The sequence below is a fragment of the Hemitrygon akajei genome, unplaced genomic scaffold (assembly GCF_048418815.1).
Source record: "Hemitrygon akajei unplaced genomic scaffold, sHemAka1.3 Scf000126, whole genome shotgun sequence".
Taxonomy (NCBI): domain Eukaryota; kingdom Metazoa; phylum Chordata; class Chondrichthyes; order Myliobatiformes; family Dasyatidae; genus Hemitrygon; species Hemitrygon akajei.
The window spans coordinates 828,888-854,795 of NW_027332012.1; the positions used below are offsets into that span (position 1 = coordinate 828,888).

At 46.9% G+C, this 25,908-nt stretch overlaps 1 protein-coding gene and 1 pseudogene across 1 annotated transcript; one reads left to right on the forward strand and one right to left on the reverse strand.

The window, feature by feature from the left end:
* Positions 1 to 4,543, reverse strand: part of LOC140723691 (uncharacterized) — an 805,012-nt pseudogene extending 800,469 nt beyond the window's left edge.
* A 16,632-nt stretch (positions 4,544 to 21,175) lies between these two features.
* On the forward strand, positions 21,176 to 25,197 carry LOC140723681 (uncharacterized). The gene is made up of 2 exons (XM_073038244.1): positions 21,176 to 21,209; positions 23,300 to 25,197. Exon 2 carries the CDS (start codon positions 24,026 to 24,028, stop codon positions 25,001 to 25,003), a length of 978 nt encoding a protein of 325 aa, XP_072894345.1. The 5' UTR covers positions 21,176 to 21,209; positions 23,300 to 24,025; the 3' UTR covers positions 25,004 to 25,197.
* Positions 25,198 to 25,908: the final 711 nt, after the last annotated feature.

Sequence of the window (25,908 nt, forward strand, 5' to 3'; positions counted from 1 at the left end):
ACCTCTCTAAACATCCCATCTATCAGCCCTGAAGCCTCCAGAATGATCTGGTGTTCATCCAGTTCCAGCCTCTTAATGCAGGTTGTTAGAAGCTGCAGCCGGATCCACTTCTCGAAGGTGTAGTGATCGGGGGCACTGGAGGTGTCCCTGGTTTCCCGCATCCCACAAGAGGAGCTTTCCACTACCCCGTCTGTAATCTCTACTGTTCTCACTGAGCAACTGAAAAGAAGGGGGCAAAAAAATCTCTACCTTCAGCTTAATTATACCTTCTGTGACTGAAGGCTCCCATCACTGACAGCTAAAGCCTCAGAATCTCCACTCGGACTCCATTCACTCTGACACTGACCGCTCCACTCGGACTCCATTCACTCTGACACTGACCGCTCCACTCGGACTCCATTCACTCTGACACTGACCGCTCCACTCGCTCCTGCACAACTTTCAGTTCTTGCTGAGCAAACCCAAATGCTGACTGGCCGCTGCTCAAAGGTCCAACGGAAAAAAAACTGCTGCAAGGCTCTGCCTTTAATCTTCGACTGAAGACTATATGCCACAGAAACATACAAAACCTACAGCACAATACAGGCTGTGCCGAACATGCCCTTACCTCAGAAATTACCTAGGGTTACCCATCGCCCTCTATTTTTCTTCAAGCCTTCTATTTCTCTAACGTCAGCAAAGTTTCCTCAAGGGGAAATCTTGCCTGACAAATCTGTTGGCATTCTTGGAAGAAGCAACAAGCAGGATCGACAAAGTTTCCTCAAGTGAAACTCCTGCTGCAACACACTAGGCTGCTGAATAAACCCACGATATTACAGTGGAGACTCTAGCATGGATTAAACAGTGGCTGTGGGCGTTGGGAACGGACCCAAATGCAAGACACAGACACTGAAGTACTAGGGAGAGGACTAGGTGTATCAGGAAAGAAGTGGGGATGAAACGACACTGGACATGACACAGGCCCTGGACAAGACTAGGTGACAGGGCATGGGCTAGGACTAGAGTAGGAAGGTGAGACCTAGATGAGGAACTAAGAACTGGGAACTCGGAACCTGGACAAGGATTCCGAGCCAGAGACTGGACGGGGACCCGGAACCTGGGTCTTGACTCGGGCTCGGACTCCGGATCCAGACGAGGACTGGACGAGGCAATGTAACAGGACTGGGAACCTCCTCAGAGCCTTGGACACGGGCTGGAAACCTCCTCGGAGACTTTGACCTGGACTGGACTTGACACGGAGCCTGAGACTTGGACTGGACTTGGACACGGAACGACAAACGACGACAGTCCACTCGAGTAGCGGCAAACAGTCTTCCTACTGAGCCTTGGACTCGAGAATGGGAACACAGAACACAGAGCCAGGACCGCTCCTTGGGGACAGGACGTAGGGCCCGGGCTTTACATAGAGTCAGGACCCCTCCTTGGGGTCAGGACATAGGGTCGGGGCTTTACATAGAGTCAGGACCCCTCCTTGGGGACAGGACGTAGGGCCGGGGCTTTACATAGAGTCAGGACCCCTCCTTGGGGACAGGACGTACGGCCGGGACTCATACACGGACACTAAACACGGGGACACAGAGACAGTTCCAAGCTCCTAGATAGATAGTTTCTTCTGTTGGCGGGGCAAGGCTCCAGTCTCACTCCAGCGGTTAAACTTGACAGTGATAACAGGGGAGGACGCAGGTGAGGTTGCAGGCAAGGCTCCAGTCTCACTCCAGCGGTTAAACTTGACAGTGATAACAGGGGAGGACGCAGGTGAGGTTGCAGGCAAGGCTCCAGTCTCACTCCAGCGGTTAAACTTGACAGTGATAACAGGGGAGGACGCAGGTGAGGTTGCAGGCAAGGCTTCAGGCGTGGGTTGCTGAAAGAAGGGGAAGGGAAGGGAACAGTCCAGCCTCAGGCCTGTCTTACCCAACGGAGGCAAGGAGAGGATACTGTCAAGATGAACCCCACAGAGGCGAGAACAGGATACTGACAAGATGAAGCAGCAACCACACTTGAACCCAGGGCGACTTATATTCCAGCCCCAATTTGAAAATCAGGTGCCTGTGATTAAGCCCAACTGAAACAATGGACAGCCAGAAGACCCGGAGTCCAGAGTCCACGGACCGGACCGTGAACTGGAACGCAGACGTCACGGACCGGGCCATGACAAGCTGAATGGTAGGAGGCAAAGACTGGGGATAAAGGGAGCCATCTCTGGTTGGCTGCCAGTTACTAGTGGTGTTCCTCAGGGCTCTGTGTTCGGACTGGTGATTTGTGTTATATTCCAATAGTTTGGAAGACGGAATTGCTGGCTTTGTTACAAGGTTTGCAGATAATATGAAGACATGAGGAGGGGCAGGTAGTTTTCGGTAGAGAGGGTACAGAAGGACTGAGATAGATTTAGAGAATGGGGAAAAAAACAGCAGATGGAATACAGTGCTGGGAAGTGTATGTTCATGCATTTTGGTAGAAGAAATGAAAGTGTTAACTTCTTCGAATTGGACAGAAAATACCAAACAACTGAGGTGCAAAGGGACACGGGGAGTCCATGTTCAGGATTCCCTAACAGCTAATTTGCAGGTTGAGTCTGTGGTGTGGAAGGCAAATGCAACATTAGCATTCATTTCCAGAGATCTACAATATATAAGCAAGGATGTAATTTGGAAAGTTGGTAATCACTGGTGAGGCCTCACTTGGAGAACAGGTTTGGGCCCCTTATCTTGGAAAGGATATGCTGAAACTGGAGAAGGTTCAAAGTATGTTCACAAAAACAGATTCCAGGATTGAATGGATTGTCATATGAGGAGTGTTTAATGGGCCTGAGCCTGTATCAGCAGAGGAATTAGGGCTGATCTCATTGAAACTTATCAAACTGTGGAAGGGCTTGATAGAGTGGATGTGGAAAGGATGTTTCCTGTGGTGGAAGAGTCTACGACCAGGGAACAGAGCATCAGAATAGAGGGGTGTCCTTTTAGAACGGAGATGACAGAGAACGGACAGAGAGTGGTGAATCTGCGGAATTCCGTGCCACAGACAGCTGTGGAGGCCAATTCTTTATGTACATTTAGGGCAGAGGTGGATAGAATCTTGATAGATCCGGGAATGAATGGATACGGGGACAAGACAGGTGATTGGAGCAGAGAGGGAATTTGGATCAGCCACGATAAAATGACAGAACAGACTCGATGGGGTAAACAGCCTCATTCTGGTCTTATATCTTATAGTCTGATGGTCTGGCCCCAGTGTGAACTCGCTGATGCAGCTTCAAGTCAGATGACCAAGTGAATCCCTTCCCACAATCTGAGAAAGTGAATGGTTTCTCCCCAGTATGAACTAACTGGTGTCTCTGTAGCTTGGATGACCGAGTGAATCCCTTCCCACATTCAGGGCAGGTGAACGGCATCTCCCCAGTGTGGATTCGCTGATGTGACAAAAGGGTGGATGAGTGAGCGAATGCCTTCCCACAATCTGAGCAGGTGAATGGCCTCTCCCCAGTGTGGATTCGCTGGTGTGACAAAAGGTTGGATGACTGAGTGAATCCCTTCCCACATTCAGAACAGATGAACGGTTTCTCCCCAGTGTGAACTAACTGGTGCCTCAGTAGACGAAATGACAGAGTGAATCTTTTCCCTCAGTCTGAGCAAATGAACGGTTTCTGCCCAGTGTGAAAGCACTGATGTGTGTTCAGTTCAGATGACCGAATGAATCGCTTCCCACAGTCCGAGCAGGTGAATGGCCTCTCCCCAGTGTGAACTCGCTGATGTATTTTCATGTCAGATGACAGAGTGAATCTCTTCCCACATTCAGAGCCGCTGAACGGTTTCTCCCCGGTGTGAAATCGTTGATGTACGCTCAGCTGAGCTGCACGAGCGAACTCCTTCCCACAGTCTGAGCAAGTGAACGGTTTCTCCCCAGTGTGAATTCGCTGATGTTCCTTCAGTTGAGATGAACGTGTGAATCCTTTCTCACATACGGAGCAGGCAAACGGTTTCTCCCCAGTGTGAACCAGCCAGTGTGTCTGTAGTTTGGATGACTGAGTGAATCCCTTCCCACATTCAGAGCAGGTGAATGGCCTCTCCCCAGTGTGAACCAGCAAGTGTCTCTGTAGTTTGGATGAGTGAGTGAATCCTTTCCCACATTCAGAGCAGGTGAACGGACTCACCCCAGTATGAACTCGCTGATGTACCTTCAGGTCAGATGACCGAGTGAATCCCTTCCCACATTCTGAGCAGCTGAACGGTTTCTCCCCAGTGTGAACCAGCTGGTGTTCCTGTAGTTGAGATGACCGAGTGAATCCCTTCCCACATTCTGAGCAGATGAACGGTTTCTCCCCAGTGTGAACCAGCTGGTGTCTCAGTAGGTGAGATGACCGAGTGAATCGCTTCCCACAGTCTGAGCAGGTGAACGGCCTCTCCCCAGTGTGAACTCGCCCGTGTACCTTCAGTTGAGATGACGAAGTGAACTCCTTCCCACAGCCTGAGCAGGTGAACGGCATCTTCTCAGTGTGAACTGGTGACGTTCGTTCAGTTGAGATGACTAAATGAATCCGTTTCGCCATTCAGAGGTGGGGAGAGGCCATGGCACCGTGTGAACTTGCTGGTGTCTCTGTAGTGTGGTTGATTGTGTCAGTGCCTTCCCACACTCTGAGAAACGTCTCCTCACTGGTGAATTTTTGGATATATCTTCAGCATCGATGACAGAATGAATTGCTTCCCGCAGTCAGAACAGGCGGAGAATCTCACTGTGGTGTGAACTTGCTGATGTTTCTTCAGACTGGATGACTGAGTAGATCCCCTCCCTCACACAGAGCAGGTGAATGGCCTCTCCCCACAGTGGCCTGTCTGTGGGTAGGCTGTGAGTGAATCCCCTCCCACACTGAGAGAAGGAGAATGATATCTCACTGCAATCAATCATCTGGCAATTCAGACAGTCAGACGTTTGAATCCCTTGTACACTCAATGCAGTTGAAGAACTGATCTCCAGTGAACAAATGCTGGTGTGTTCTCAGCACCCGGTTCCTGTGGATAACACTGAGTTACAATAGAAAACTTCATTTCAGACACAGATACAATTCCAACTGGAATGAGGTACATCTTTATCTCCAAGGATCAACAACAATGCAAAATACATCAGTGGGTGAAGGAGAATATTTCAGGTGGGATTTTAGTCTGTGGTGAAAACACAGCCGGTCCAGCCTGCTCCGACATTTAATTAGATCATGGCAGATCTGGCCATGGACTCATCTCCATCTAACTGCCGTTTCGCCATAACCCTTAATTCCCCTACGATGCAAAAATCTATAAAACGTTGTTTCAAATACATTTACTGAGGTAGCCTCCACTGCTTCACTGGGCAGAGAAATCCACAGACTCACCACTCTCTGGGAGAAGCAGTTCCTCCTCATCTCCATCCCACATCCCCCAATCTTGAGGCAATGTCCTCTCGTACTAGCCTCACCTACCAGTGGAAGCAACTTTCCTGCCTCTGGCTTATCTACCCCTTTCATAATTTTACATGTTTCTGTAAGATCTCCTCTCAATGTGAGCTCTGGCATCACAATTTTACCCAGATCAATTCAAGCTGGAGCAACTCAACCTGAGATATACCCCGGGCTACTGTGGGAAGCGAGGTAGGAGATTGCTGAGCCTCTGGCGATGACCTTTGTATTACCACTCAGGAAGGGAGATGTAGCAGAGAATTGGAAGGCATTGTTCCCTTGTTAAGGGAATGGAGTAGAGGGAACCCAGAAATTATAGACCAGTGAGTGGAGAGTGCCCCATTGGCCATCTCCCTCACTAATCGTTACCTCGCTTTGGATGCGGTTGAGGGGGGTTGACCTGACGGAGGACGACCATGAAGCTCGGGTCTCTGGCACTGAGCCTGGATCCGTGGTGTAGAAGGGAAAGAGGAAGACGAGGAATGCGGTAGTCACAGGATTCAATAGTGAGGGGAACGGACAGGAGGTTCTGCAAGCCTGATAGAGATACACGCGTGGGGTGTTTCCTCCCAGGTGCCAGGGTACGGGATCTCTCAGATCGGGTGCAGAGTATTCTGAAGGGAAAGGGTGACCAGCCAGAAGTCTCGGTACACGTTGGTATAAATGACACAAGTAGACAAAGGGAGGAGGGCGTGAGGAGAGAATTCAGGGAGTTCGGTAGGAAGTTGAAAGGCAGGACCTCTAGGGTAGTAATCTCGGGATTGCTGCCTGTGCCACGTGCTAGCGAGAGCAAGAATAGCATGATCAGGTGTATTAATGTGTGGCTGAGAGACTGGTGCAGGGGGCAGGGCTTCAGATTCCTGGATCACTGGGGCCTCTTCTGGGGGAGGTACGACCTGTACAAAGAGGATGGGTTACACCTGAACCCAAAGGGGTCCAATATCCTAGCCGGCACATTTAATAGAGCTGTCAGGGAGGGTTTAAACTGATTTGGCGTGGGGATGGGAATCTGAGTGATGGGGCTGAGGAAAAGGGAAACAGAAATAAATCGAAGATAGCGTACAACAGAGATTGTAGAAAGAATGGTCAGGAGATGAGGCTTAATCAAAGCCAGTGGCATGAGGAACAATAGAGATGTGGGGCAGTTAAAACAGAAAGCAACAAATCCTGGGCTGAGAGTGTTATTTGAATGTACAGAGCATGAGGATTAAAATGGACGATCTTGAAATTCAGCTGCAGATTGGCAAATTGGACAATCTCTGAAACTTGGATAAAAGGTGGCTGCCGTTGGGAGTTGAACGTCCAAGATTATACGGTGTATCATAATGATAGGTTACTGGGCAGAGAGGGTGGTGTGGCTCTATGGACAAAAACAATATTAAATCATTGGAAAGAGATGACATAGGATTGTAAGGTGTAACCGTCTAACCATATAACAATTACAGCACGGAAACAGGCCATCTCGGCCCTTCTAGTCCATGCGGATGCTTACACTCACCTAGTCCCACAGGCCCGAACTCAGCCCATAACCCTCCATTCCTTTCCTGTCCATGTACCTATCCAATTCTACTTTAAATGACAATACCGAACCTGCCTCTACCACTTCTACTGGAAGCTCATTCCACGCAGCTACCATTCTCTGAGTAAAGAAATTTCCTCTTGTGTTACCCTTAAACTTTTGCCCCCTAACTCTCAAATCATGTCCTCTTGTTTGAACCTCCCCTATTCACAATGGAAAAAGCCTATCCACGTAAACTCAATCTATCCCCCTCATTATTTTAAATACCTCTATCAAGTCCCCCTCAACCTTCTACGCTCCAAAGAATAAAGACCTAACTTGTTCAGCCTTTCCCTGTAACTTAGGTGCTGAAACCCAGGTGACATTCTAGTAAATCTTCTCTGTACTCTCTCTATTTTGTTGATATCTTTCCTATAATTCGGTGACCAGAACTGTACACAATACTCCAAATTCGGCCTTACCAATGCCTTGTACAGTTTTAGCATTACATCCCAACTCCTATACTCAATGCTCTGATTTATAAAGGCCAGCATACCAAAAGCTTTCTTCACCACCCTATCCACATGATTGGGTCATGAGTCTCTACGGGTCGAGTTAAGAAATGGCAAGGGTAAAAGGACCCTAATGACAGTTGTATACAGATCTCCAAACAGCAGTCGGGATGTGGATTACAAATTACAGCAGGAGATAGAAAAGGCCTGTCAGAAAGGCAATGTCATGATAATCATTGGCAATTTTAACATGAACATGAATTGGGAGGACCTCGAGAGAAAGAATTTGTAGAATGTCTAAGGGATTGCTTTTTAGAACAGCTGGTTGTTGAGCCCACTAGGGGATCGGCTGTGCTGGACTGGGTGATCCCAACATGATCAAATTCACATTGAAATTTGAGAGGGGAAAAAATAAAACCAATGTGTCAGTATTTCAGTGGAATAAAGGAAATTGCAATGGATGAGAGGGGAACTGGCTCAAGTTGACTGAAAAGGGACATTTGCAGGAAGGACAGCACAGCAGAAATGGGTGGATTTTCTGCAAATAATGAGGGAAATGCAAGACAGATATATTCCAAATAAGAAGAAATTTTCAAAGGGAAGAAGGACACTACTGTGGCTGACAAGTGAAGTCAGAGCCAAAGTAAAAGCAAAAGAGGACATACAAGGAAGCTCGAGCTAGTGGGAAGATAGAGGATTGGGAAGCTTTTAAAAACTTGCAGAAGAAAACTCAGAAGGTCATTCAGAAGGAAAAGATGAATTATGAGAGGAAGCTGGTGACTAATATCAAAGAAGATACTGAAAGCTTTTTAAAATATATATAAAGGGTAAAAAGAGCCGAGGGTAGATTTAGGACCAATACAAAATATCGCTGGAGTTACTGTAATGAGAGTTGCTGAGAAGTAAGAGGAATTGAATGCGTACCAGACATTCAAGAGTATCAGGGAAGTGAAGTTTGTGCAGTGACAATTATGAGTCAGAAGGTGCTCTGGAAGTTTAATGGTCTGAGGGTGGATGAATCTCCAGGACCTGATGCAATGCACCCTCGGGTTCTGAAGAAAATAGCTGAAGAGATAGTGCAGGCATTAACAATGATCTTTCAAGAATCGATAAATTCTGGCATTGTACCAGATGACTGGAAAATAGCAAATGTTACTCCGCTATTTAAGAAGGGTCAGAGGCAACAGAAAGGGAACTATAGACCTGTTAGCATGACATCAATGGTTGGCAGTTGATGGAATCGATTGTTAGGGATGAGATTATGGAGTACCTAGAGCCGCATGACAAGACAGGCCAAAGCCAGCATGGTTTCCTGAAAGGAAAATCCTGCCTGACAAACCTACTGCAATTCTTTGAGGAAATTACAAGCAGGGTAGACAAAGGAGACGCAGTAGACGTGGTGTACTTGGATGTTCAGAAGGCCTTTGACAATGTGCTGCACATGAGGCTGCTTAGCAAGATAAAAGCCCATGGTATGACAGGGAAGTTATTAAAGTGGGTGGAGCATTGGCTGGTCGGCAGAAAACAGAGAGTGGGAATAAAGGGATCCTATTCTGGCTGGCTTCCTGTTACCAGTGGAGTTCCACAGGGGTCAGAGTCGGGACCGCTGCTTTTTACGATACATGTCAATGATTTTGACTATGATATTAAAGGATTTATGGCTAAATTTGCAGATGATAAAAAGATAGGTGGAGGAGTGGGTAGTGTTGAGGAAACAGAGAGCCTGCAAAGAGACTTAGATAGTTTAGGGGAATAGCAAAGAAGTGGTAAATGAAATACAATGTTGGAAAGTGTGTGGTCATGCACTTTGGTAGAAGAAATAAATGGGCAGACTATGATTTAGATGGGGAGAGAATTCAAAATGCAGAGATGCAAAGAGACTTGAGAGTCCTTGTGCTAGATACACTAAAGGTGAACCTCCAGGTTGAGCCGGTTGTGAATAAGGCAAAATTCTCGAGGTATAGAATATAAGAGCAGTGATGTGATGTTGTGGCTTTATAAGGCACTCGGGAGACCACACTTGGAGTATTGTGTACAGGATTGGGCTCCTCATTTTGGAAAGGATATATTGACATTGGTGATGGCTCAGAGAAGATTCACGAGAATGATTCCAGGTATGAAATGGTTACTGCGATGAAATCTTAAGTTTTATTCATTATGGACTGTGCCTTTAAGAATCATGCCTGTAAGAGAGAGAGAGAGAGAGACGTACAGTGCAAGTAGAGGGAGAGGGAGGAGAGAGGGGGAGGGAGGGAGGGGAGGGAGGGGGAGAGAGAGGGGAGAGAGAGGGAGCGGGAGAGGCGGAGAGGGAGGGAGAGGGAAGGAGGGAGGAGAGAGGGAGGGAGGGGGAGAGAGCGGGGGAAAGGGGGAGAGACAGAGGGAGAGGGGGAGACAGAGGGGTTGAGGGGGGAAAGGGGAGAGAGAGAGGGAGAGGGAGAGGGGGAGACAGAGCGGGAGAGAGAGAGAGAGGGAGAAACAACGAGAACGCTACATGATGGACAGCTGCTGTTCAGCACACCGGCATTTAAACAAGTGTCACTGTCTCTTTCGTGGGACACGCAGATGCACAAAGGCTGGTGGCGGAATTGCCACTGAATTTTTAAGTGCCCACAAGGGTGGGGCTGAGGATCGATTAAGAGGAATCGATCCATGACCATTAGTGCGTTTGAGGGCAACCCTGTGGAATCTACCGGTGTGTCTAACCACTGCTTGGGTTGGTAGATTATCACCTGAAGATGGCGCTCTTAAACTGGTCATGTTTGGCTAACTTGGAAGATTTGGAGGACATCGAGGAGGATTGACAACATCTGTTTACTTGGATTACACATCTCTCTCTCTCACTTCAATCCCGTGGACCGAATTGAATTTCCTTACCACACCATCGTAAGACTGTATCATTTACCACCTAAGCTTGAAGAAGTTCGGGGATTTATACATTTACACCTGTATACGCATAACAGCATTAACTCTTGATTTACCTGGTTTAAGTTACTAAATGACGTGGTTACTAATAAAACAGTGTTTTGTTAACAGCAAAACCAGACTCCAGGCGTTCCATTGCTGCTGAGACTTTTGTGTTCTTAACAGTTACCGCATGAGGAACGTCCGGCAGCTCTTGAGCTGTATTCCCTGGAGTTCAGGAGAATGAGGGAGTTCTCACAGAAACACTCTGAACATTGAAAGGCCTGAACAGATTAGATATGGAAAAGTTATTTCCCGTGGTAGGGGAGTCTAGGACAAGAGGGCACGACTTCAGGATTGAAGGACGACCTTTCGGAACTGAGATGCGGAGAAATTACTTTAGTCTGAGGGTTGTAAATCTGTGGAATTTGTTGCCACGAGCGGCTGTGGAGGCCAAGTCTTTGGGTGTATTTAAGGCAGAGATAGATAGTTTCTTGATTAGCCAGGGCATCGAAGGGTATTGGGTGAAAGCAGGGGAATGCAGATGACTGGAAGAATTGGATCAGCCCATGATTGAGTGACGGTGCAGTCTCGATGGGCCAAATGGCCTACTTCTGCTCCTGTATGTTATGGAGTCTTGCTTCAGTGGTGGGCAAGTGGTTGGAGAAGATCCTGGGAGGCAGGACTTCAGACAATTGGAGAGACATAATCTGATCAGGGATAGTCAGCATGGCTTTGTTAAGGGCAGGTCATGCCTTATGAACCACATTGAATTCTTTGAAGATGCAACAAAGCACAGTGATGAAGGTAGAGCATTGGATGTAGTGGGCATGGCTTTCAGTAAGACTTTTGATAAGGTTCCTCAAGCAAAGCTCATTGAGAAATTAATGAGGCAAGGATCCAAGGTGACCTTGCTTTGTGGATCCAGAATTGGTTTGCCCACAGAAGGCAAAGGGTGGATGTAGATGCTGTATGAAGCACGGTGACCAGTGCTGTTCAGCAGGGATCTTTGCTGGGACCCCTCCTCTTTGTAATTTTTACAAATGACCTTGATGAGGAAGTAGTGTTTAAGATGATGAGAGGCATGATCATGTGGATAGTCAGAGGCTTTTTCCCAGGTCGGAAATGGTTGCCACAAGAGGACACAGGTTTCATGTGCTGGGGAGTAGGTACAGAGGAGATGTCAGGGGTAAGTCTTTTAATCAGAGAATGGTGAGTGTGTGGAATGGGCTGCTGGCAACGGTGGTGGAGGCAGATATGATAGTGTCTTTGAAGAGACTTTTGGATAGGTACATGGAGCTTAGTAAACTAGAGGGCTAAGTGGGCCGAAGGACCTGTTTCGTGCTGTAGGTTTCCTATGTCTCCAGAAGGGTGGGTTTGTAAGTTTGTCGATGACACAAATGTTGGGGTTGTTGTGGATAGTCTGGAGGTTACAGCCGGACATCAATAGGACGCAGAACTGGGCTGAGAAGTGACAGATGGAGTTCAACCCAGTGGTTCCTTACAGTCGGTCACATTTGAAGACAGAATACAATATTAATGATAGGACTCTTGACAGGGTGGAGGATCAGCGAGATCTAGGAGTCCGTGTCAATCGTGCACACAAAGCTGTTGGGCAGGTTGACAGTGTTGTTAAGAAGGCCTTCATCAACAATGGGATTGAGTTCAAATGCCCTGAGTTAACTTTACAGATATAAGGCATTAGTTAGACCTCACTTTTGCTACTGTTCAGTTCTGGTCCCCACAATACAGGAAGGACATGGATACTATAGACAGAGAGCAGAGGAGATTTACAGATACAAGGACATAGTTAGACCTCACTTTTGGTACTGTGTTCAGTTCTGGTCCCCTCAATACAGGAAGGACGTGGATACTATAGACAGAGGGCAGAGGAGATTTACAGATATAAGGCATTAGTTACACCTGACTTTCGGGACTGTGTTCAGTTCTGGTCCCCTCAATACAGGAAGGATGTGGATACTATAGACAGAGGGCAGAGGAGATTTACAGATATAAGGCCTTAGTTAGATCTCACTTTTGGTACTGTGTTCAGTTCTCGTCCCCTCAATACAGGAAGGACGTGGATACTACAGACAGAGGGCAGAGGAGATTTACAGATATAAGGCCTTAGTTAGATCTCACTTTTGGTACTGTGTTCAGTTCTCGTCCCCTCAATACAGGAAGGACGTGGATACTATAGACAGAGGGCAGAGGAGATTTACAGATATAAGGCATTAGTTAGACCTGACTTTTGGTACTGTGTTCAGTTCTGGTCCCCTCAATACAGGAAGGATGTGGATACTATAGACAGAGGGCAGAGGAGATTTACAGATATAAGGAGTTAGTTAGACCTGACTTTTGGTACTGTGTTCTGTTCTGGTCCCATCAATACAGGAAGGATGTGGATACTATAGACAGAGGGCAGAGGAGATTTACAGATGTAAGGCCTTAGTTAGACCTCACTTTTGGTACTGTGTTCAGTTCTGGTCCCCTCAATAGAGGAAGGACGTGGATACTATAGACAGAGGGCAGAGGAGATTTACAGATGTAAGGCCTTAGTTAGACCTGACTTTTGGTACTGTGTTCAGGTCTGGTCCCCTCAATACAGGAAGGACGTGGATACTATAGACAGAGGGCAGAGGAGATTTACAGATATAAGGCCTTAGTTAGACCTCACTTTTGGTACTGTGTTCAGTTCTGGTCCCTCAATACAGGAAGGACGTGGATACTATAGACAGAGGGCAGAGGAGATTTACAGATATAAGGACTTAGTTAGACCTCACTTTTGGTACTGTGTTCAGTCCTGGTTCCCTCAACAGGAAGGACGTGGATACTATAGACAGAGGGCAGAAGAGATTTACAGATATAAGGGCTTAGTTAGACCTGACTTTTGGTACTGTGTTCAGTTCTGGTCCCCTCAATAGAGGAAGGACGTGGATACTATAGACAGAGAGTAAAGGAGATTTACAGATATAAGGACTTAGTTAGACCTCACTTTTGGTACTGTGTTCAGTCCTGGTCCCCTAAATAGAGGAAGGACGTGGATACTATAGACAGAGGGCAGAGGAGATTTACAGATATAAGGACTTAGTTAGACCTCAGTTTTGGTACTGTGTTCAGTTCTGGGCCCCTCAATACAGGAAGGACATGGATACTATAGACAGAGGGCAGAGGAGATTTACAGATATAAGGCCTTAGTTAGACCTCACTTTTGGTACTGTGTTCAGTTCTGGTCCCCTCAATACAGGAAGGACGTGGATACTACAGACAGAGGGCAGAGGAGATTTACAGATATAAGGCCTTAGTTAGACCTGACTTTTGGTACTGTGTTCAGTTCTGGTCCCCTCAATACAGGAAGGACGTGGATACTATAGACAGAGGGCATAGGAGATTTACAGATATAAGGGCTTAGTTAGACCTCACTTTTGGTACTGTGTTCAGTTCTGGTCCCCTCAATACAGGAAGGACGTGGATACTATAGACAGAGAGTAGAGGAGATTTACAGATATAAGGCCTTAGTTAGACCTCACTTTTGGTACTGTATTCCGTTCTGGTCCCCTCAATACAGGATTGACATGGATACTATAGACAGAGGGCAGAGGAGATTTACAGATATAAGGGCTTAGTTAGACCTCACTTTTGGTACTGTGTTCAGTTCTGGTCCCCTCAATACAGGAAGGACGTGGATACTATAGACAGAGAGTAGAGGAGATTTACAGATATAAGGCCTTAGTTAGACCTGACTTTTGGTACTGTGTTCAGTTCTGGTCCCCTCAATACAGGAAGGACGTGGATACTATAGACAGAGGGCAGAGGAGATTTACAGATATAAGGCCTTAGTTAGACCTCACTCTTGGTACTGTGTTCAGTTCTGGTCCCTCAATACAGGAAGGACTTGGATACTATGGACAGAGGGCAGAGGAGGTTTACAAGGATGTTGTATGAATTGGAGAGCATGCCTCATAAGAATAGGTTGAGTGAACTTCGGAGCGACGGAAGATGAGAGGTGACCTGATAGAGGCGAATAAGATGATGAGGGGCATTGATCGTGTGGATAGCAAGAGGCTTTTTCCCCAAGATTGAAATGGCTAACATGCGGGGCGGGGGGGGGGGGGGGGTGGGGGTGGGCATAGTTTTATGGTGCTTGGAAGTAGGTACAAGGGTGATGTCAGAGGTATGTTTTTCACACAAAGGGTGGGTACAATAGGACCTTTTCAAAGACTTTTAGATAGGTACATGGAGTTTAGAAAAATAGAGGGCTATGTGGTAGGGAAATTGTAATTACACTGTGGATTTCTGTCTCTATATGAACTCCTCGTCTTCTAACAAGGCACGGATCAGTCATCCTGGCTGACCATCAAATTCTCTGACTGTATTCCTGTCTGTATGAGGATGCTTCTGCGGTCAATCAACCTATGACTTGGCTTAATTTGTCTCTGTCCTTTGGGATTATTTCAAGTTCTGGCCATACTCCACAACACTATAAAGAGCAATTGTCACAACATACAGAATCCCAGAGATTTTCTAATTACTCGGATCCCCACCCCAGCTGATTGACAGTGATGAATCCATTAATGTCAATGCCAGCAGTCTTGAATGGGAGGGCAGCAGTTATTCTCATTGGAGTGTGGCAGTTTTGTGATGCGAAAGCCACAAGTCACTTGTCCTCGAGGACAAAGGGGTTACTTACCCAGCGGGAACTAAATCTGACGGAAGGATTTTTTTTTGCCATACAGCACTAATTGACAATTTAATTGATTGGAAGGTAGACTTTTCATCCAAGATTAACTAGGAAATATCTTTCTGTTCCGAGTTACTAATCCTTGCATGTATACAGCTGGACCTCGGCAGTGTTTGAGAGAGACATTAGCTCACATTTCCTCCGACTGTACCAGGACAACGCTGGCAGAGTCAGGAATGGCTGCCTCTTTACCCAAAAGGCCGCACGAGCGAGAAACCTGTCTGTCAGCCACCGAACGATCTTGCGATGCGCATACGCCGCAGAAATGGCGGCGGCTCCAGCGCTCGTCAGCTGAAAGCTCCCCGGGGCCCGGGTACGGATCGTGGGGCTGAGGAAGAGGGGCTGTCCTGGGGTGCAGGACCAGTGCGGCAGGATCTCACAGTAATAGCCCTTCAATCGCGTTTCAGACACCGGAGATTAATTCCCTCCCGGAGACCCCGCCTACCTGCAGCCGGTCCTAGTTTTTCAGTGCTGGAATGATGTGCTGGAAGTCAGCTGTAGCAATGATAGTATCACTGATGGAGAGATTTCTTTGTATGAATTTAACAAGTCTATTAATAATGCAGGTCAGGTGTTCGCAGGAAAGAGTGATATTTGAAATTGTAATTGTTTCTAATTCGCTTTTGTGAAAATATTAAATGTTTGAATTGTGCATCTACTTTCCTCATGGAAAATGGAAATAGTAGTGCCAATTCTAAAACCTGGCAGATCCCCATCTGATCCTTCTAGTTATGGGCCTATATCGTGAATGTCTCATTTATGTAAACTTATGGAATGTATGGTAATCAAGCGCTTGAGTTATATTTTGGAAAGAGTGGTGATAAAGTGTTTTATTAGAGTGGATTTTGGAAGGGTGAAATGACATTAGATTCAGTTTTAGACTTGGAAGATGATATTCGGAAAACACAATTAAATAAAGATGTTGTAATAGCAGTATTTCTTGATACTGAAAAGGGAAATGATATGGAAGAAAGGACTTTTGATTAAATTAGGAGTGAGGGGGACATTGTATAATTTTTTTGAGTTCTTTTTGGATGGACTGTCCAAATACCGGTCGGCATGTTATGTTTGTGTTTCTATGAGATAGAGAATGGGATCCCACAGGGCAGTATTTGTAGCCCTTCATTATTTAATATTATGATTAATGATATTTTCTCTGAGATGAGAAAATGGGATACCCTGGGTAAATCACAATATACAGATGACTTAGCTTTATAGATTAGAGGTTTTAATTGCAATTTACAATTAATAGGTCAAACAGTGGGCAGATTGATGAGGATTTTAAGCTTTCAGTCGTTAAAACACATTACGTGGTTTACAAACAGCATTAATAGACTTGCAGTTGATTTTAAATTATATGATTAATGTCTTGAAGAAGTGTCAGTGGTAAGATTTCTCAGAATGTGGATGGATAATGAGCTGACATGGAAGCACCTATCAGTAAAATAATTGATAAATGTAAAGTAGCTTTAAATCTCCTCAGGCATCTATGTGGGTATACTTGGGTGCAACATGAAAATCTTTGTTGACCAATTATATTTGTTTAATTTGATCTGTTCTTGATTATGTCTGTGTGGCTAATGGATCAGCTTCATCTTCAAATTAAAAATGTTTGTATGTGATACAATTACAGACTTTAAGATTGTGTTCTGGTGCAGTAATGTCGTCTCCTGTTTTGGCTTTACTGATTGCAATGGGACAATTGCCCTCAAAGTAACAGAGGTTCAAGTTGATATCAACATACTGGATTAATTTGCGGGGGCAAGGAAATGATCATCCTGTTAAAGGTGTGCTGGAGGACGGTTGGGGACATCACAAGAAGAGTGTTTTTTGTTGTGGGTGGCTGGGTTCTTACCACGCTGGGAATATGGGTGTATTTGATGATACAATAAGTCCCACTGTAGCTTTCTCCGTAAACCCACCTTGTTTTCTCCAATGACTTCAGTTGATTTTAGGTAACACGATCGGTTTCGGTTCTCCCTGAGAGTCTGTTGGTTCATCAGTATATGAATGAAAGTTATTATCGTACGGTAACCATTTTTACAGATGAATCAAAAGATAAGTTTACTGGGGATGTTGGTGTGGCTGTTTTTGTTTGCCTGAATTGCAGGTAATGGTAAAGAAATGACTTATAGCCATTTATCAGCATAGGAAACAGAATTCTTTCCCAACAGATAGATAGATAGATAGATAGATACTTTATTCATCCCCATGGGGAAATTCAACTTTTTTCCAATGTCCCATACACTTGTAGCAAAATTAATTACATACAATACTTAACTCAGTAAAAAATATGATAAGCATCTAAATCACTATCTCAAAAAGCATTAATAATAGCTTTTAAAAAGTTCTTATTTATAATTTAAATAATAACGCAGTGTTCTCCTGTGTCCTGGGGCTGATACCGACAGGGTCAGCAGATGTAGTCTGTCCGGCTGTCTCCTACCCTGACCTGCAGTCACTAACAGACGTGTGAGCAGATGTAGTCTCTCCGGCTGTCTCCTACCCTGACCAGTCACTCTCAGACGGGTCAGCAGATGTAGTCTCTCCGGCTGTCTCCTACCCTGACCTGTCACTGTCAGACGGGTCAGCAGATGTAGTCTCTCCGGCTGTCTCCTACCCTGACCAGTCACTGTCAGAAGGGTCAGCAGATGTAGTCTCTCCGTCTGTCTCCTACCCTGACCAGTCACTGTCAGACGGGTCAGCAGATGTAGTCTCTCCGGCTGTCTCCTACCCTGACCTGCGGTCACTGTCAGACGAGTCAGCAGATGTAGTCTCTCCGTCTGTCTCCTACCCTGACCAGTCACTGTCAGACGGGTCAGCAGATGTAGTCTCTCCGGCTGTCTCCTACCCTGACCTGCAGTCACTGTCAGATGGGTTAGCAGATGTAGTCTCTCCGGCTGTCTCCTACCCCGACCAGTCACTGTCAGACGGGTCAGCAGATGTAGTCTCTCCGGCTGTCTCCTACCCTGACCTGCACTCACTGTCAGACGGGTCAGCAGATGTAGTCTCTCCGGCTGTCTCCTACCCTGACCAGTCACTGTCAGACGGGACAGCAGATGTAGTCTCTCCGGCTGTCTCCTACCCTGACCAGTCACTGTCAGACGGCTCAGCAGATGTAGTCTCTCCGGCTGTCTCCTACCCTGACCTGATGTCACTGTCAGACGGGTCAGCAGATGTAGTCTCTCCGGCTGTCTCCTACCCTGACCAGTCACTGCCAGACGGGACAGCAGATGTAGTCTCTCCGGCTGTCTCCTACGCTGACCAGTCACTGTCAGACGGGTCAGCAGATGTAGTCTCTCCGGCTGTCTCCTACCCTGACCTGTCACTGTCAGACGGGACAGCAGATGTAGTCTCTCCGGCTGTCTCCTACGCTGACCAGTCACTGTCAGACGGGTCAGCAGATGTAGTCTCTCCGCCTGTCTCCTACCCTGACCAGTCACTGTCAGACGGGACACTCCCAGCTACTCACACTCTAAGTTGGTGCTGCGCTTGTGACAGCTTGTTGCTGCAGCTCCTACGTTTTGCCGTTTTTTTCTGTGTTCTGTGTGTCATTCTGTATCACTGTGTGTCAGGAGTGGACAATCCCATGTGCTGGAGCGTTTGCAAAGCATCTGTTGGATAAGTCACCGGCACCCAATGGGATGTACCCCAGGACACTGTGGGAAGTGAGGGAGGAGATTGCTGAGCCTCTGGCGTTGATCCTTGCATCATCAATGAGGACGGGAGAGGTTCCAGAGGATTGGAGGGATGCAGATGCTGTTCCCTTTTTCAAGAAAGAGAGTAGAGATAGCCCCGGAATATCCGAGGTTACAGCGGGACATTGATCGGATGCAAAACTGGGCTGAGAAGAGGCAGAGGAGTTCAACCCAGATAAGTGTGAGGTAGTTCATCTGGTGGGTCATATATGATAGCAGAACGTAGTATGAATGTTAAGACTCTAGGCAGTGTGGAGGATCAGAGGGATCTTAGGGTCCGGGTCCATAGGGAACTCAAAGCTGCTACGCAGGTTGAATTTGTGGTTCAGAAGGCACGCGGTGCATGAGTTTATGAGCTGAGAGGTAATGTTGCAGCTATATATGACCCTGGTCAGACCTCACTCTGATTACTCTGCTCATTTCTGGTCGCCTCACTACAGGAAGGACGCGGAAACCATAGAAAGGGTGCAGAGGAGATTTACAAGGATGCTGCCTGGATTGGGGGAGCATGCCTTCTGAGAATCGGTTGAGTGAACCCGGCTTTTCTCCTTGGAACGACGGAGGATGAGAGGTGACCTGATAGAGGTGTACAAGATAATGAGAGGCATTGATCATGTGGATAGTCGGAGGCTTTTTCCCAGGGCTGAACTGGCGAGCACGAGTGGAGATATTTTGCAGGTGCTTGGAAGTAGATACAGAGGAGACGTCAGGGGCCTGTGTTTTTTACGCAGAGTGTGGTGAGTGCGTGGTACGGGCTGCCGGCGACCGTGGTGGAGGTGGAAACGGTAGGGTCTTTTCAGAGACTCCTGGACAGGTACATGGAGCTGTGGGCAAGCCTAGGCAGTTCTACGATAAGGACATGTTGGGCTCAGCTTTGTGGGCCGGAGGGCCTGTGTTGTGCTGCAGATTTTCTTTGTTTCTGTGTTCTATCATCCACCTGTTGCAGTGAGCTCACTCCCACCGGAATGATGCTGGTGGCATTGTGAGAATCATAATTTTAGATTCGCTCTAGTGCCTTCAGTGCAATCCATCCGCCTCTTCTGAGCAAGAAATTGCAAAGAATTGGTGTAGACAAATCCACTATCTCCTGGATCACTGCCTTCCTGACTGATAGAGCCCAGTTTGTACCGCTGGGTGGTTCTCTGCCTGAGGTGGAGGTGAGTGTCACTGGAGCCCCACCAGGGACTGTCCTGTCTCCGTTTCTGTTCACACTGTACATCTCTGACTTTCAGTATAACTCTGAGTCTGGCCACTTGCAGAAGTTCTCTGATGACTCTGCAGAGATGGGCAGGAGTCGGAGAACAGAGGACTGGTGGGCAGGGTTGTGGAATAGTGAGGGAGGAATCACCTGCTCCTGAATGTGGCCGAAACCAGGGAAATGGTGATTGATTTTAGGAGGAAGTGGACATTTACGAGTCCTGTATACATTCTGAGAGAAGAGGTCACTGTGGTGGAGGAGTACAATTAGCTGGGTGTTCACCTCGGCAATAGATATGACTGGAAAACCAACAGAAAGGTTGTTTTCAAGAAGGGGATGAGTAGACTCTATCTTCTATGAAGCCGAGATGCTTGAATGTGTGACGCGGGTTGGTGCAGATCGTTTACCAGTCTGTTGTAGCGAGTGCGGTCTTCTTTGCTGCTTTCTGTTGGGGGAGCAGCATCGGTGCAAAAAGACAAAATAAACTCATCAGAAAACATGGATCCATCCTTGGACAGAACCGGACTCTTTCGAGTTAGTGGTTGGGAGGGGGTCACTGAACAAACTGTTAGTGATTATGGACAATCTGTCATATCCTCTCCATGACCTACCCGACAGGCAGCAGAGTCCCCATCCCTCTTTCCAACATCCCCGCCGTCTCAAGCATAGTTACAGAGATTGTTTCTTACCAAATGCAAGAGTTCATCTTTCTGCGATAGGTGAACACACATCTTAGTTCAATAATCCCTGCATTATTATTTTATTCAATATTATTCCACATTGGTACAGTATTACTGTATATATTATTATTGTCTACTTTCTTTTTAGTAAAGTCTGCACACTGCTAAGTGTGTTTTTAAATGTTGCTGCTGTAACGGAATGAATTTCCCACTCAGGATCAATAAAATATTATTATTCTCCAGCCGTTTATCTTTCTCACTTATTAACTTCTTAGCTCTTAACTCTCCCCGTCTCCCGGTTTACCCTATCACCTCATCTCCCCCCACATTCTTACTCCCTCCCTTCCTGTCCAGTCCTGAAGAAGGGTGTGGGTCTGAAACGCCGACTGTTCTCTCCTCTCCATTGTTGCTCCAGCATTTTGTGGGTGTTGCTTTGGATTTCCGCGTCTGCAGATTTTTTTATCCTGTTTTATCCAATGCGCATGCGTGGGCGGCACAGCCAATCGTGAACATTGCGCATGCGCTCAGCAGACGAGAGGCTCTCAGGGATCGGACGCAGGTAGGAGCGGGGCCGCGGGTGGGAACTTAATCACCGGCGTCTGAACCGCGATTAAAGGAAAATTACTATGAGCTCCGTCCACACTGATCCTGCACCTTAGGACAGTCCCAGTCCTTTCCGTCTCTCTCAGCCCCACGATTTACCCGAGCCACGGGGAGTTTGCGGCGCCGCCATTTCTCCGGCGCATGCGCATCGCTGTTTCCTTTGATGGCGGATAGACAGGTTTCTCCTCCGTGGTGTCTTCTGGGTAAGGAGGCAGTCATGGTTGACGCGCCAGCGTTGTCCCCATAGAGAATGTCCCTAACGCAGCGACCTCCAGCCATGTAAATCCGAGGATCAGTACGTCGGAACAAAAATGTAGTGTCCAGTGACTCTCGGATGAAGTCTACCTCCCAGTCAGTGAAAATGTCAATTAGTACTGTATAGCATAAAAAAATCTGCCGGTCAGCTTTAGTTTTCTGGGTAAATAACGATATGAAACACCTTTGTCCTCGATGACAGGTGACTTGTAGCTTTCACATCACAAAAGTGCCACACTCCAATGAGAATAACTACTGTTTACCCCTTCATAGTCATTGGCATTGCCATCGATGGGTTCATCACTCAATCAGCTGGGGGGGAGGGAATCCCAGTAATTAGAAAATCTCAAGGATCAGACATGTAGTAACAAGTTCACTTTGTCGTGTTGTGGAACATGACCTGAACTTGAAATATACCAAAGGACAGAGACAGATTGAGCCAAGTCACAGGTTGATTGAAGGCCGAAATAGCCCATTCTCATACAGACAGGAATACAGTCAGAGATTTTGTTGGTCAGTCAGGATGCCTGATCCGTGCCTTGTTAGAAGATGGGGAGTTCACATATAATCACAGAAACATAAGTCTGCAATTCATTACAGGCCCTTCGGACAACCTCATGCCGACCATATAACCTACTCTAGAATCTGCTTAGAGTTTCACTACCAAATAGCCCTCTATTATTCCCAGCTCCACGTACGTACCTAACAGTGTCTGAAAAGACCCTTATTGTATCCACCTCTACCACCGTCGCTGGCAGTACCTGCCACTCTCTGTGTGAAAAACATACCTCTGGTAGCCCCCTTGTACCTACTTCCAAGCACCTTAAAACTATGCCCCCTCATGTTGGCTAGTTCAGCCCTGGGAAAAAACCTCTGCCTATCCACACGATCAATGCCTCTCATCATCTTATACAGCTCTCTCAGGTCACCTCTCATCTTCCATCGCTCCAAAGTTTACTCAACCTACTCTTGTAAGGCATGCTCTCCAATCCAAGCAACATCCTTGTCAATCTCCTCTGCACCCTATTTAGAGTATTTTTTCCTGTAGTGAGTTGATCAGAATTGAACACAGTGCTAAAAGTAGGGTCTAACGAAGGCCTTTTATATCTGTAATAGTACCTCACCGCTTTTGAACTCAGTCCCGTGGCTGATGAAGGCCTTCTTAAAAACATTGTCCAGCTGCATAGCAGCTCTGCATGAACTATTGACACAGATCCCAAGATCTCACTGATCCTCCAAACTGCCAAGAGTCCTATCATTAATATTGTATTCTGTCTTCAAATTGGACCTACCAAAATGAACCACCAGGTTGAACTCCATCTGCTTCCCACAGTCACCTGTGGTATATCTCAACTTGAGATGAACTGGGTGATATTCTGATGCCAGAGCTCACATTGAGAGAAGATCTTATAGAAACATGCAAAATTATGATTCAGATAGATAAGATAGAGGCAGGAAAGTTGTTTCCACTGGTAGGTGAGAGTAGAACTAGAGGACATCACTTTAACATTTGGGATGAGATGAAGAACTGCTTTACCCCGAGAGTTGGGAATCTGTAGATTTTTCTGCCCAATGAAGCAGTGGAGGCTACCTCAGTAAATGCATTTGAGACGAGGTTGGATAGATGTTTGCAAAGTAGGGGAATGAAGGGCGATGGGGAAAAGGCAGGTTGGTGGAGACGGGCCAGGTGATGTTCTCCTACTCCTCTTTTTTTATGTTCTCATCACAGACTAAAATCTCACCTGAAAAACTGTCCTTCACCTATTGATGTCCTTTCAAATATTTGTACAGGTTTGAAATGCCAGAACACTTGTGCGTGGGCTGTCTCTTTCCGGATATATAAGGAGTGGCCAAATATTTTCTTTGCAACACCGAAGCATCTGTTGTCAATCCTTGGAGATGAAGACTTATCTCATCCCAGCTGGAAATGTGTTTTGTGTCTGAAATTAAGTTTTCTGTTGTAACTCAGTGTTATCCACAGGAACCGGGTGCTGAGAACACACCAGCATTTGTTCACTGGAGATCAGTTCTTCAACTGCATTGATTGTACAAGGGATTCAAACATCTGACTTTCTGAATTGCCAGATGATTGATTGCAGTGAAATATCATTCTCCTTCTCTCAGTGTGGGAAGGGATTCACTCACAGGCTACCCACAGACACGCCAGTGCGTTCACAGTGGGGAGAGGCCATTCACCTGCTCTGTGTGAGGGAGGGGAACCACTCAGTCATCCAGTCTGAAGATACATCAGCAAGTTCACACCACAGTGAGATGTTCCACCTGTTCTGACAGCGGGAAGTAATTCATTCTGTCGTCGGTGCTAAATACACATCTGAAAGTTCCCCAGTGAGAAGACAGTAACCTGTTTACATGGTGGGAAGGCATTCACACACTTAACCATGCCACAGTGACACCAGCAAGTTCACACCGGGGAGAGGCCAATCACCTGCTCTGTGTGGGAAAGGATTCACTCAATCATCTCAACTGAATGAACACCAGTGAGTTCACACTGAAAAGATGCCGTTCACCTGCTTAGTCTGTGGGAAGGGATTCACTCGTTCATCCACACTACAGAGACACCAGCGAGTTCACACTGGGGAGAGGCCATTCACTTGCTCTGAATGTGGGAAGGGATTCACTGACTCATCCAAACTTGTGAGGCACTACCGAGTTCACACTGGGGAGAGGCCGTTCACTTGCTCTGAATGTGGGAAAGGATTTGCTCGGTCATCTCAACTGACTGAACATCGGCGAGTTCACAGTGGGGAGAAACCGTTCAACTGCTTTCAATGTGGCAAGGGGTTCACTCAGTCATCTCATCTGAAAGTACATCAGCGAATTCACACTGGGGAGAAACCGTTCAGCTGCTCTGAATGTGGGAAGGGATTCGCTGATTCATACTCCCTTGTGAAGCACAGCCGAATTCACACTGGGGAGAAGCCATTCACATGCTGTGAATGTGGGAAGGGATTCACTGACTCATCCCACCTCGTGAAGCACAGCCGAATTCACACTGGGGAGAAGCCATTCACATGCTGTGAATGTGGGAAGGGATTCACTCAGTCATCTCATCTGAATGTACATCAACTAATTCACACTGGGGAGAAACCGTTCAGCTGCTCTGAATGTGGGAAGGGATTCACTGATTCATACTCCCTTGTGAAGCACAGCCGAATTCACACTGGGGAGAAGCCATTCACATGCTCTGAATGTGGGAAGGGATTCACTGACTCATCCCACCTTGTGAAGCACAGCCGAATTCACACTGGGGAGAAGCCATTCACGTGCTCTGAATGTGGGAAGGGATTCACTGCGTCATCCAACCTGGTGAGGCACAGCCGAATTCACACTGGAGAGAAACCGTTCACCTGCTCAGATTGTGGAAAGGGATTCACTCGGTCATCAGGCTTGAAAGTTCATCAGCAAGTTCACACTGGGCGATGCCAGTCACCTGTTCTGATTGTGGGAATGAATTCACTCAGACATCTCAACTGACTGAACATCAACTGCTCAGACGGGAACGAATTCACTCAGACATTACTGAGCGAACATCAGCGAGTTCACACTGTATAGAAGCTGTTCATCTGCTCTGACTGTGGGAATTAATGCATACATTCATCTCGGCTAACAAAAGACCAGACTGTTTTCAGCAGTGAGAGGACGTTGACCTGCTCAGACTGTGGGAAGGCATTCACACACTGATCCACACTGCAGAGACAGTGGTGGGTTCACACTGTGGTGAGGGTTGTCAGCTGCTCAGACTGTGGGAAGTCATTCACACACTGATCCACACTGCAGAGACAGTGGTGGGTTCACACTGTGGGGAGGGTGGTCACCTGCTCAGACTGTGGAAAGTCATTCACACACTGATCCACACTGCAGAGACAGTGGTGGGTTCACACTGTGGGGAAGGTAGTCTCCTGCTCTGAATGTGGGATGGGTTTCAATCAGTCCTTCATCCTTGTGTCCCCCTACCGAGCTTTGACCCATCGTGAATCGGAGAGGTCAGTAGCTTGAGAGGACGTAATTCACTCAGGTTCGCCAATGGAGTATTATAGGCAATGGTTCAGGGCAGGTTATTTTTGAGCTTTCAGCAGTGGCCACTCCACAGTCAGGATGGATTATCAAGAAAACCTTCATTAGCAGGAACAAGTGGAGCGGTCGTTGTTGGAGTGGACAGAGTTGGAGCGGAGACTTTGAGGTTTCAGTGGGGAGAGCAGTCAGTCAGAGAAGGCAAATCCTGATGGAGGTAGAATTTTTTTTGCCCCTTCTTTACATTTTCTCAGTTGGAACAGTGGAGATGCCAGGCGGGATAGTGGAAAGCTCCTTTGCGGGATGTGGGAAGGCAGGGGACCCTCCTGTGGCCCTGATAACTACACCTGTGAGAAGGGCATCCAGCT

Coding starts and splice junctions, on each gene's coding strand:
- LOC140723681 (XM_073038244.1), top strand. CDS start 24,026: ATGCCGTTCACCTGCTTAGTCTGTGGGAAGGGATTCACTCGTTCATCC.